This window comes from Apostichopus japonicus, chromosome 13, assembly GCF_037975245.1.
Source record: "Apostichopus japonicus isolate 1M-3 chromosome 13, ASM3797524v1, whole genome shotgun sequence".
In the NCBI taxonomy this organism is placed as follows: domain Eukaryota; kingdom Metazoa; phylum Echinodermata; class Holothuroidea; order Aspidochirotida; family Stichopodidae; genus Apostichopus; species Apostichopus japonicus.
Window position 1 is genome coordinate 24762283 of NC_092573.1, and position 11699 is coordinate 24773981.

The following is an 11699-nucleotide window of genomic DNA, read 5'->3' on the forward strand; positions in this document are numbered from 1 at the left end:
ACTGTATTTCATATATTGTCTAGATCCTCGTACAAAGGGAATTTTGCTTAATACAAACGTGATTGCATGCACTGGCCGCCATTTACATATGATATAGGCAAGAACAATCGCGTGACACATACGCAGTTTCTTGCTGTACGAGGAAGCCCTATTCACAGACAGTGTCTGCACGTAATTTATATATAATTTTTTATATATATTTATATAATTTATATATATATATATATATATGTATGTATATATATATATATATATATATATATATATATATATATATATATATATATATATATATATATATATATATATATATATAACCTAAAATAAGTTTTCCAGTTTAACTAACTAGTCAGCGTGTTCCTTTAAGTCTCTATACTGTATATCAGTATTTTGACTTGGTTGTAAAGATTAAGGACTTTTTATGCTTTAGCCTGGCAGGCTACATCTCCGTTAATACTTAAATTGATCCACCAGTTCCCTGGAGAAAAAAGGGCAACTAGAATCTGGATCAGAATAAATGAGTTGAAATGGAAATAATTATATTCATTAATTAAACGAGGTAGAAAACACGGAACGTCGGTTTTACTTCTTCTTATACTGATTGCACTTAAACAGCAAAACATTACAAGTATACATCACTGATGCATGTCAACTGTGTGTAGCCGCTCAGCCTCCATTATTCAAAGATGTGTGTTGATGGCAAAATGCAAAAACTGTGTAAACTGTCACATCAAAGACTGAATTCATGTACGCCTTGTTGATATACTAATCCTTTACAAAATAGGGAAAGTTTCTTGATGCAACTCGCAATTAGATATTGAATCCATATCAAAATAAAACATGGTAGACAGTTCCTTGTTTACAACGTATACATTTATATATAGTTGTATTATTTTTCTATATAGGACACAAACAATTACACCTCATACCACTTCCCTCCGTGTCAGGTCCAACTCATTTAAAACGTAAAATGAAACATGGAGAGGTAACATATTTCAATGTGCGAGGTATAAATTAGACAACCACCCACCCAGTGACGTGGAAAGGATATTTAAACGAGAAGGCCCTCTAAATTTCCTCCCGACTGATTTGAGGTAGGAATGCGAGTCTTTATGGAACGGCCAAACCGGATCCAAGATTTTTTATAAAGGAGGGGAAAATGTGGTCCTGAGGCCGTTGAAGCCGAATCCCATATAGCTGGCATGGGGGAGGCTAGGGTCATACCCAAGAAGGAACTTAAAAGTTTAGAACGTCGAGTGGTCCATTGTGAGGCATATATATATTAAGACTATAAATTAGGTCTAAATGCAAGTTTGAGCTTAGCCTAATAAATTCTTTTGAAGTTTTGTGTAAGGTTGAGAGAGGGTGTACACAAACCCAACCCCTATCTCTCTGGATCTTGTCCTGATGGAATCCTGGGCCTCGAAGAATGGTCTCATTTTCTCCGGACTAGATGTAAACTGAGTACTTTTCCCTGACTGGCGATGGAGGTGATGGCCTTTGCCCCTCCCACCCCCCCCCATACCCACTCATCGCCTTGCGCACACCACTGTACCCACCTACATTACCCTCATCCAACTTAAAAGAGTAGCACCACTGAACGAAAGTGTTCATTTTGCCAGCTTACAATCAGCGTATAAAGCCCCCCCCCCCCCCCCTCACTCGCAGCAATCATGTTAAGATAATGTATTTGCCAAAATTTGATCAACTATAAGATGTTATACATGGCGTCGTTATCTTAGCAGCGTGACTTTCCAAAAACAATTTCAAAGCAACAACAGCTATCGGGAAAATTTCTTTCGGTCAATTAACGAATGTCAATCACAGTTTGGGCATCATTCGGCAATTACCGGGAGTCCATGAGAGAACGTGCGCTGACCGCTGATCAATAAACTTATAGCAGTCACTTACTGTTGCTATATAGATTCGACGACAAAGAAGAAGACGCAAGATAGATAAGTCACTGAAAATCTAAAGATATCAAAGTAAGTTCATTTTTACTTTACTTTGGTAAATATTTGGAAACATCTGACGTGTTATTTGGTATTTATATTATTATATTTTTAGGCTACATTATTCATTAAATTTGTAGTAGATTTGTCCATCGTGTTTGGCCACGCTTGAACGATAAAATGTTTCGCTTAATAATAAAAAATAAATTAATAAAAACATGCCAGAATATTATCAAGTTCGACTCAGTGCGACATGGTATTACTCATCCATATGCCTATATAGTTCCATTTTATAGAAATAGTGCATTATTCTCATGATACATTATTTGATGGCTGTATAGCGGCTTTATTATGTTCAGCCCAGTACTGCTCGTAACTGAAGGATACACCGGATCTTACATAGCTCAGCCGGTTTGGCTACCACCAAGAACTACTAACGCAACCGAACGAAAAAGGGAAAGGAAAGGACATTGCCGCCAAACGGTTTAATGAAACATTATAGGCTATCATTACATCTAACGGCTAACTTACCCATAGGCGTAGGAGGCGGGGGGGCTGGGGGGGCTGCAGCCCCCCCAAACAAAATTTTTGGTGAAAATTCGGGCAATATGCTGAGAATTTTTCGGGCACCTACTGAAAGAAGAAAAGTTTGCAATGTGTTTTTCAATTTTTTTTTTTTTGGGGGGGGGGGGTGAAAATTCGGGCAATATGCTGAGAATTTTTCGGGCACCTACTGAAAGAAGAAAAGTTTGCAATGTGTTTTTCAATTTTTTTTTTTTTTGGGGGGGGGGGTGAAAATTCGGGCAATATGCTGAGAATTTTTCGGGCACCTACGGAAAGAATAATAATTTGCAATGTTTTTTCAATGGTTAAACTGAAATTATTATTATCGTTATTATTGTGACGACTTCCCCAATAGTTATAACCAATATGGAATGGTAATAAGAGGGAAAATACAACCCAAATTTTTCGCGCGTTCCGCGCGCGTTTAACATCTTATTGTGCATGTCATATATGCATTCATCAGTTATCGGCATGCAATGTAATAACCGATGAATGGCTATATGATAGCACATTAAGATTTTGAACGCGCGCGTAGCGCGCGAAAAATTTTGGTAATATTTTTCGGGCAAGTCGTTACAGCCCCCCCAAATCAAATCAGGCTCCTACGCCTATGAACTTACCATACTATAGGCCTTTGTGGTCACATGCGTATATTTAAATTATAACATAAGACACTCTGGATTGCCAATCTAATGCTATAGGGCGACTCGCTTGGTATTGTTTTGTGTTGAAGTTTGCTATAGCCTGGTCAAATACAGCTATCGACAGGTACCAATGACCTAACATTATCAAGATGCATGTCTATAGACATAACCGTCATCGCATTTTAAAGTTCCATGCTATGTATTTTACGGTGTTTTATTCACAAACTATTGTGATTTTTTGTGTTGTTGTTTATCCTTCCTTGACAGTAACAAGTTTGCGTGTTTCAACACTGGTGGGCGTGTAAATTCCCCACCCCCCCACCCACCCCTCATCTTTCAAGTTCCCATTCCTTGCTCGTAGTTTGGTTAGACACCTCCGCACTGTTATCTTTGGTTCGATGGTCTTACTGCTCTGGTATAATGATGTCAACATTTCGCTACGCCAGTCCTCTCACTCTTCTTCTTCTTCTTTTCCGAATTTGAAAAGAGTGAAAATAACGGGGAAATGGTAAAACCTACGCGTTTGTAACTACTGGATTTTGGACAATTTCGTCTTTCTAATCGACTTGCGTTACGTCACCATAATAGAGAGGCTAACAATGCTCGCCAGTACAAGCTATAAAAGTGGGGTTCTGGAGGATATGAGCAGAGGAGTTAATTAATATAACAAAAATAATAAAAACCGACGTAACGGCTTTGAAACGTCCAACGATTGAAGGGCCCCTCCGTCCATTTGCCCCCCCCCCCCACCCGCCCACTTGCGAACTCCTCTTGAAGGTCATTAGTATTTACTATTTAGTATAACAATCTTTCAAAATATGCTAACCGGGATGTTCCGAACCACCAAGTTTATTTAGGAGTGTATATCATGGCTCAACAATATGATGTGCGCAAAGTGTTTCAATGGTGGCAGTTAATGTGCAGGCAAACGTTAAAATTAAATCTCCGTGTTCTTTTTTTTTCTTCTATAACTCAGCATGCCCCTGGTATAATATGTTAGACAGGTAAAATTTCAGGCATCACCATCATCATCATCATCGTGGGCACCATCCACGAACGCCGATAGGTTCAAACCAAATTCAAGTGTTTCTTACATTGGGATAAAACTGTTCATTTTATTCTTGACATATTTGTATTGAATTGTAACATATTGGTGTTATTTCTTACCAATTCACTTTGAAACATAACATATTGTTGTTTTGTTATCATTTCCTTGAGTATATACGTTGACTTGTAATATGCTTATATTTGACTTTACATAATGATAGCTTTGTTTCAGACAACAATATGATGTACCTGGTGTTCCTTATATATAAATTAGTGGAGCTCAATCAATGTTGTAAACGTGCGGAATACGTTGAGTATAAAGTTTATGAGATATCACAAAAGGACGGAGCGATGTTAATGAGCTCAACACAGTTGCATAACTGAGTAAACCGCTCGTGCGAAAATAAAACCCCAAGAAAACCGCTTCTGATTGTTAAAACGTGCTCTTATTTGTTGATTTAAATTCACTACGCAACTGCAAACAACTTGTATTTGTAGATTCATCTTACTGAATATAAAATTAATTGAACAACAAGAACGACTACAAAAACAGCAGTAGCTGATTTTTGTTTTAAATTTTAATTTAGTGTTATTCAGTCGACAACCATCGTGCATGTATTTATTGCCGTTCAATTAATCCTGGAAAAGCTCGTGTCATTTTCTCTCACTTTCATCTCCACAAAAAAAAATCTTAACTTAAATACCAAATATTCATAGTCAACTTTCTTGTAAACAGACCAACCTTCATTTCGTAAACAGATCATAATTAAAGAGTCGCCGAGCAAGCCCGCGCAGCAAACCATTTCTCTCGAGTCGTATATAGGTATATAGACTATACTGTATCTGTAATCTTTCATTCTATATCTGACTGATACAGCTATGAGATCCATTGCCGCTGTTCTCAAGACTGTCTCGTCCTCCCTCTGTATATACCCCGCCTGTATGACGCCTTGCCACAACAACGAGAAGGAACAGTTTGTAGGGAGGAGCATAATTGAGGAAGTTACAGAATATAATGTATAAAGTGAAATAGTGTTACACTATAGTATCATAGATAGACACTGGTTGTACCAAAACAAAATTGACCGAGACTTTGCAAAATTTAGAAAATCATTTTTATAAGGTTCACTCAGTTTGAATCTAGGATAAGTTGACCTAAGCTGAGTGTTAATTGCTAAGGTCTCTCCGATCGTAATAATCATTTTCATTTACTATTTTATGATAATCGTTTTTAGATTTTTTAATTTTTTTTCCCATAATTTTCGTTAAGAAACATTCGTTATTATGTTCTCCATGTATTGCTCATCCGCTGTTTTGTATCTTTTCACTCTCTTCACCTCTCTCTTATTTAGACTGCAACCTAAATATGGCGACAGAAATAACAACGTTTCCGAATGAGGGCGTCCTTGTTTCTGACAACGTTCGGGAGGTGACAACTATCAAGATGACCCAGTCGTCTCTGCCATTGGACGCAGATGAAGACGATATTTTCTTCACTGAGACGGTCTGGTACAACCTCATTGTCCTCAGTGTTAACATTTTGGCAATATTCCTAAATGGTATCGTCATCTACATCGTGGCACGATACCGCGAGATGAGAAACACCGTCACATTGTGTTTCGTTAATCTCGCGATAACCGACATCACCTTAGTGTTGAGTCAAATGGCTGGACCTCTCCGGAGGATCACAGGTTTCGACGTGAACAAGATCTTTGGATGCGGCAACGTTTATTATCTTCATGTAGTAAGCCATTTCATTATGACGTCATAATATATGCATAATTTAGTTAACCCGTCGAGTAAGTGCAATACTGAAAACAAACGGCTGACTTTCAAATCCATGCTTAACCTCTCCACAGATGGAATTACATCATGCGTGCTCTGAGCGATGTATCTGTCTAAAGATCGGTAACCTATAGTTAGCCTCAATTCAGTCGTAAACGATAAATCCGGTCTTGAGGTCCGTTTTGTTCACAAACTAGGCTGTGACATGTCTATCATGTTAAACTTGGTTGTATGTTGCCAAAACAAGCAAAGATTTACAAATTATGTATATCATGGTGTTGAATGGTTTCTGCCAAATCAGTTCTGATGGTGAGTGAAAGGTCACATTCAAACGTATGAACCATGCAGGCACTTTAAGTTGACAACAAAGTCCTGGAAGATGGTATATTAACATTACTTGAAAAAAGCGGAATGCTATTTCTGCTCGGCCTCATAATTGTACTTTTTGCCTATTTCAGAGACAAAAAAATCGATCTGTGGCCTTTTCAATAGATCGTATTTCTCTTTCCAGGTAACCATTTTTGCTACAGGGATGACAATGACATTCCTTGCCTTTGACCGCTACCGGATTATCTCAAAGCCCCTAGAAAGCATCAAGAATAGGACCAGTTTGAAGATAATGTTGTCGTTCGTTGCTATTTGGTTACGTAAGTAAATTTAAACGAAATTAGTAACTTTTTAGTTGTTCTGTTTGTGTTTTATTCAACTATATGCATAGCGATTGAAACCGCCGCTTTGAAAGTTATGACGATGTAATTTTCAGTGGTTTCCTGCAGATTAATGATCGCATCACACGGGATTACGTCATACTAACGTAGCTACATCACAGCGGCATCATAGGCTAGGTTGTATAACTCTATATAGTTATTGTTTGTTAGGCGAAAATGGTTTCTGTTTGATATTCAACATCCTATTTCACGTTTTGAACATTTCAATGTTTCAACGTTGACTTTACACCCACAACTGATTGCCAATTTTCCGAAATATTAAAACAGCACTAAACCCCACCCCATCCCCCCCCCCCAAAAGAAGAAGAAAAAGACGCAAAAAAAAGGGATATGCATTTGAGTGATAGTCTGTTCCGCAGCAATCCGTGTTTCCCGCCCTTTTCCCTCCTCCACCAACCGCATCTGCTCGTTTTCTATTCCTGTGAGGGGTTGGGTTATGGTCGGTTTGGGCCGGGTGGGTTGAGGTGGGGTGGTAGTAGGTAATGTGAAAGTGGAGGTCACGAAGGTGGGGGATGGGAGATGAGGACACCCATTAGCCGTCATGGCAATGACGCACTTATTATTACATTGACTGTCTCGTTGACATGCAGACGTCGGTATATATCGAAGGTTCTTGCTAGAAAGACTCATATACGTCTATAAGTTTTGAAGTATAAAGTGAAAGTATTTACCAATGATATGCTATAGAAAGAAACATACGGTAACAACTTCTGGAGTGTTTCAAGGAAATTTAACCAAGTCTTTATATTCCATATTCCTCCCTTGTGTGTGTGACACACAGCAATTAAAAATAATGATTACACTGTCGTGAAGTAAATTGTTCCCGTGAGATCTATGTCAGAATTGTCAATATTCTAAGCCCGCACTTTATTGTCACAGTTACGTTAATTGCATAAGGCTATATCGGATAGAAAGTGCATTTCATGAACAGAATAGCAGACACAAACAGAAAAAAACATCCTTCACAAAGAAAACAAATCCCTATGGATATTTATACTAGCGAGTGGGTGCATGATTGGGCCCCACGGAGTTACCGTCGTTATTATGCATACTGTATTACACTTAATGATTAATAATGAGGTATACGGTACCGCCTGGGCATGAGTTTACCCCCCCCCCCCCAAAAAAAAAACACAAAAAAGACGGATGTAAGGGACTGGTGGTGATCGAGTCGGGAGGGGCTGCGGGAGGTGGTGTTGAAAGCCTTAGTAGAGGTTTGGCAAGGACGATTTACTTATACGATCAAAATCCAATGCGGAAACTTTGAGCATTGGTTTGAGAATGTCAAAAGTGGGCAATTTTTACAATATCTTAGTTTATCTCGGCTCTTCTAACTTAGAACTCGAGTGAGCCGAGAGTAATGCTTCTGTCATGATTTTGCATGAGGTATAGCACACACACAATCAGTGTTAAAGAAAACAAAAAGAACAAAAACGACTGGTGCAAGGATTTTTAAGAGACGCAGAAATTATTCCGACTATATAGAGCAATATATCTGAGTATAGTCTGTCTGGACAATCTTAAAAGCACACCTATTTTGGTTTTGGCAAAGAACACACTGTACAAACTATATGTATTGCATGTTCCCAGTGAATCAAAGAGGCCATGTTTTTCATTTGTTTCTTGTCTTGTCTTTCTGTTACAGTGTCATTTGCAGTATATTTCTACATACCTCTGGTTCACGTCGACGTTGGGACTCACTGTACAAACCGTTACAAAAACGTCGATCAGGCTGTTGGAGACAAACTCTTCCACACATCAAAGGCCCTTATGCATTACTTCATACCCATCGTCTTAGCTGGTTTCTTCTACATGCGCATTTACATTATAATCAGGCGCAGTATGGTTCCTGGAGACGCGTTCTCCACGACGACTGTCGGTAAAGGCGATCAAAGCCTCCGAAATCGTCGCCTTCGTGGTATCCGAATCGCCGCATTGGTTCTCTTACTCTATATGGTTTGCTTCTTGCCATCAACGTTCCTCAGTTTGTGGCGGACCTGGGACCCCTCCTTTCCAAGGGACAAGTTTTACGTTTATCATTTGGCAACTGGGCTTTTCGCTAAGATGAATACAGTGTTAAGCCCGTTCATGTATGCGTTATCCGCTAATTCCTTTAAGGCCAAGCTAAGACAGACCTTCTGTTGTAACTTGTCTACTTGTAACGACCAATATACAACTGAATGTAAAGTTACTTACACCTCTAAGGAACCACAGAGTGACTCGGGGGGAAATCTGAATCCTTCCTTCAAGAGCATTGAATGAAAAAAAAAAAACGAATATTCTCGGTATATTATATCGATATATATAATGTGTTTGACCGTTAAATGAAAGACATAGATTATATAAAAGCACATGTTACTTAAAGTGTTAAATATGTTCCATCTTATGTTCCATTATGTTATTTTATTATGATATTATGTTCCATCTTATTATATTCCATCTTGGCGGTATTAACAATCTTTGTTGGTACTATATTGTGTAGTAAATAATCAGGCAGTTAGGGGGATAGTACAGTCAGCTAATAGTTTTCTACATCGCTGAACGATGTCATCTCTGTGTCCGTATCGGCATAGCCGTGAATGTAACAAATAACAGATTTTGGCACAGAGAATAAACTTAACTATATCAACTAAATCAAGTAATGGTGGTTTTCTACAAGTGTACTTCTACAAATACTTTAATGATAACAGTAGTAACTAATAATGCTAAATATGTATAACAAATGTTGGTATGCACAGTGGCAGCACCAGAAATCCCAAAGTGGGGGTAGGGGGGGGGGGGGTGGTGAGGTAGATGGGGCAAGCATACACTGGTTTGGGTAGTGCAAGAACAAATCTGTATTAAGTGAAAATGACGGGTAAATGTAAGGACTAGGAAACAGGTCCTACCCCTAACCCACGCTTCGTCGGTAAGCCAAATATTTTAACTGAATGTAAATTTAGTATTTGCATAAATTGTGATAAACCTATATAACCAGGGTCGTACATTCACCAATGTTGATATACCTCGAGACCGATTATAGGCTTTTTGCGACCAACTGCAGTAACTACCTATGGGCAACGTTTCGAAAATTCAAATTATATGGAATTTATCTCAAAGCTCTGTTGGGGCGGGGGGGGGGGGATTTGGTGGTGCAGGGCGAAGCTCTCGGAAGTGTTGCACTTTGTGAGTCTATATAATATTACCTAAATAAAGGAAATTTGGACGTTAGGCAGTACCAGTTTTGGTTTACCGCAGCCGACTGGGGAGGGGGACTGCAGAAGGGGCAGGCACCATGGAAAATTCTCCCGCCCTTTGCACCGCCACTGATTACGCATGCACGTTGTTGTTTGATGTAATATTTTATATTTCACCAAATTGTGATCTGTAGTCAATAAAAAACAAAACTTTACAACTTCGCTTCTTACATTTCTATAGTTTAGTGCTTTGTATAGGGGACAGAGGTATATGGGAGGATGGGGAGTGGATGGGGGGGGTGGATCTGTGCTCCTTGAAAATTATTACATCTCGCCTTACGATCAAAACTCCCCGGTGATACAGAAAGAGGATAGAGAGGAAAGACCGACACAAACTCAAACCCAAGTCTATATTTGCTACTTTACGGTACCTAACAATTTGTTCTCATTTTACTTTTTTACCCTTTTCCTGAGTTAGGAAAACAAACGGACTTATTGATATCGACACAACATGATGTATTGCCTTTGACACCACGAATGAATCTACCCCACCATCACACAATAATACATACCGGGCGTACATAACGTGTTCCTATATTAATTGATTGGCCAGTTATGTGTACCTCCTGACGATGTGGGGAAATAGCCTAACATTGTTTCTTCTCGTTACAATACACCACAAGTAATATTAGCCTATACCCCTAAATTCTAGCTGGCAGTTTTCAGAAGTTTGACCATTCCTCGTTATATGCTTTGCTGCGATGAAATTATAGCCTCGTATATACTTGCTGGTATATAAGTTGTAAGGCGGGAATTTAAACAAATTGTTGTTTTCTCTATTTTGCGCCTTGAGCACCCCACAGGGCGGATATTTGCGCATTATAAATCGCTTTTATTATTATTATTATTATAATATTGAGAGCCAAAACATATAAATCGTAGCTGACATGTGTAAGAGATCGTTTGTGAATCTGAACTCTATTTGGACAATATTACATGTTGGTGATGAAATCATGAAATAATTTGCCATACTCCATCAAATCAAAGCATGACATAATTCAACCTCAAATATTGTTAGTATTAATTGCTAGAAGTATATTTCAAATTAGGGGATTCAATTAAACAACTTAATTTAAATAAATTAATTAATTAATTAATAAAAATGGATCTACCTTATTGCGAGCTAGTGAAATGAGGCACGTGGAATATGGTTATCTAAACTGCGTACTGTTTTATGACACGATGGTATAATTCCGTTGCAGCATCCATCCCTGCCCCCCCCCTGCTCCACACACACACACACACACATGGTGTTTTACATTCTGAATGAGGACCCTATTGCGTTTTTAATTGCTCAAATTCATGTATCCTTACTCTAACAATACCAATTAACAATAGAATTCATCCGATGTTGTGGTGATTCTTTTGAAATGGCGTTTGAGGACTTGGAGTTCCTTTGTTCAATAATACAACAGCAATTGCACACACACGTAAACACACAAACGCACATACACACGAACACACACATACCATTCCGATATCGACCTCTGACCCTTTTAGGTCTATATAGCTAGAGCTACTGACGTCATTCGTCCGCAAACAGTACACGGCCTAAAGCTTCAATTTGTGCAATGTTCCTTTTCCCAAAATGACCCGACATGTAGAAAGGTAAGGTATTACTACCTCATTCATCATTTTCTCTGTTTGTACTGAACTAATTTGAAACGACGTGACGCCTGGAGAGTATATTGTGTCCAAGCATGGTATAACTCCATAATTTAATTAACAGGCATATCATCTCTG

At 38.6% G+C, this 11699-nt stretch overlaps 1 protein-coding gene across 1 annotated transcript; it reads left to right on the forward strand.

Annotated features, from left to right (window-relative positions):
- The first annotated feature begins 1825 nt into the window (after positions 1-1825).
- On the forward strand, positions 1826-10096 carry LOC139978852 (prolactin-releasing peptide receptor-like). The gene is made up of 4 exons (XM_071989382.1): positions 1826-1985; positions 5560-5951; positions 6504-6639; positions 8366-10096. The coding sequence occupies exons 2-4, from the start codon at positions 5574-5576 to the stop codon at positions 8980-8982; spliced, it is 1131 nt and encodes a 376-aa protein (XP_071845483.1). The 5' UTR covers positions 1826-1985; positions 5560-5573; the 3' UTR covers positions 8983-10096.
- Positions 10097-11699: the final 1603 nt, after the last annotated feature.

What these genes read in the sequence shown, in the direction of transcription:
- LOC139978852 (XM_071989382.1), top strand. Translation starts at nt 5,574, where the DNA reads ATGGCGACAGAAATAACAACGTTTCCGAATGAGGGCGTCCTTGTTTCT. An exon ending in ACGTTTATTATCTTCATGTA is followed by an intron (nt 5,952 to 6,503) that starts GTAAGCCATTTC and finishes TTCTCTTTCCAG; the next exon opens with GTAACCATTTTTGCTACAGG. An exon ending in GTTCGTTGCTATTTGGTTAC is followed by an intron (nt 6,640 to 8,365) that starts GTAAGTAAATTT and finishes TTTCTGTTACAG; the next exon opens with TGTCATTTGCAGTATATTTC.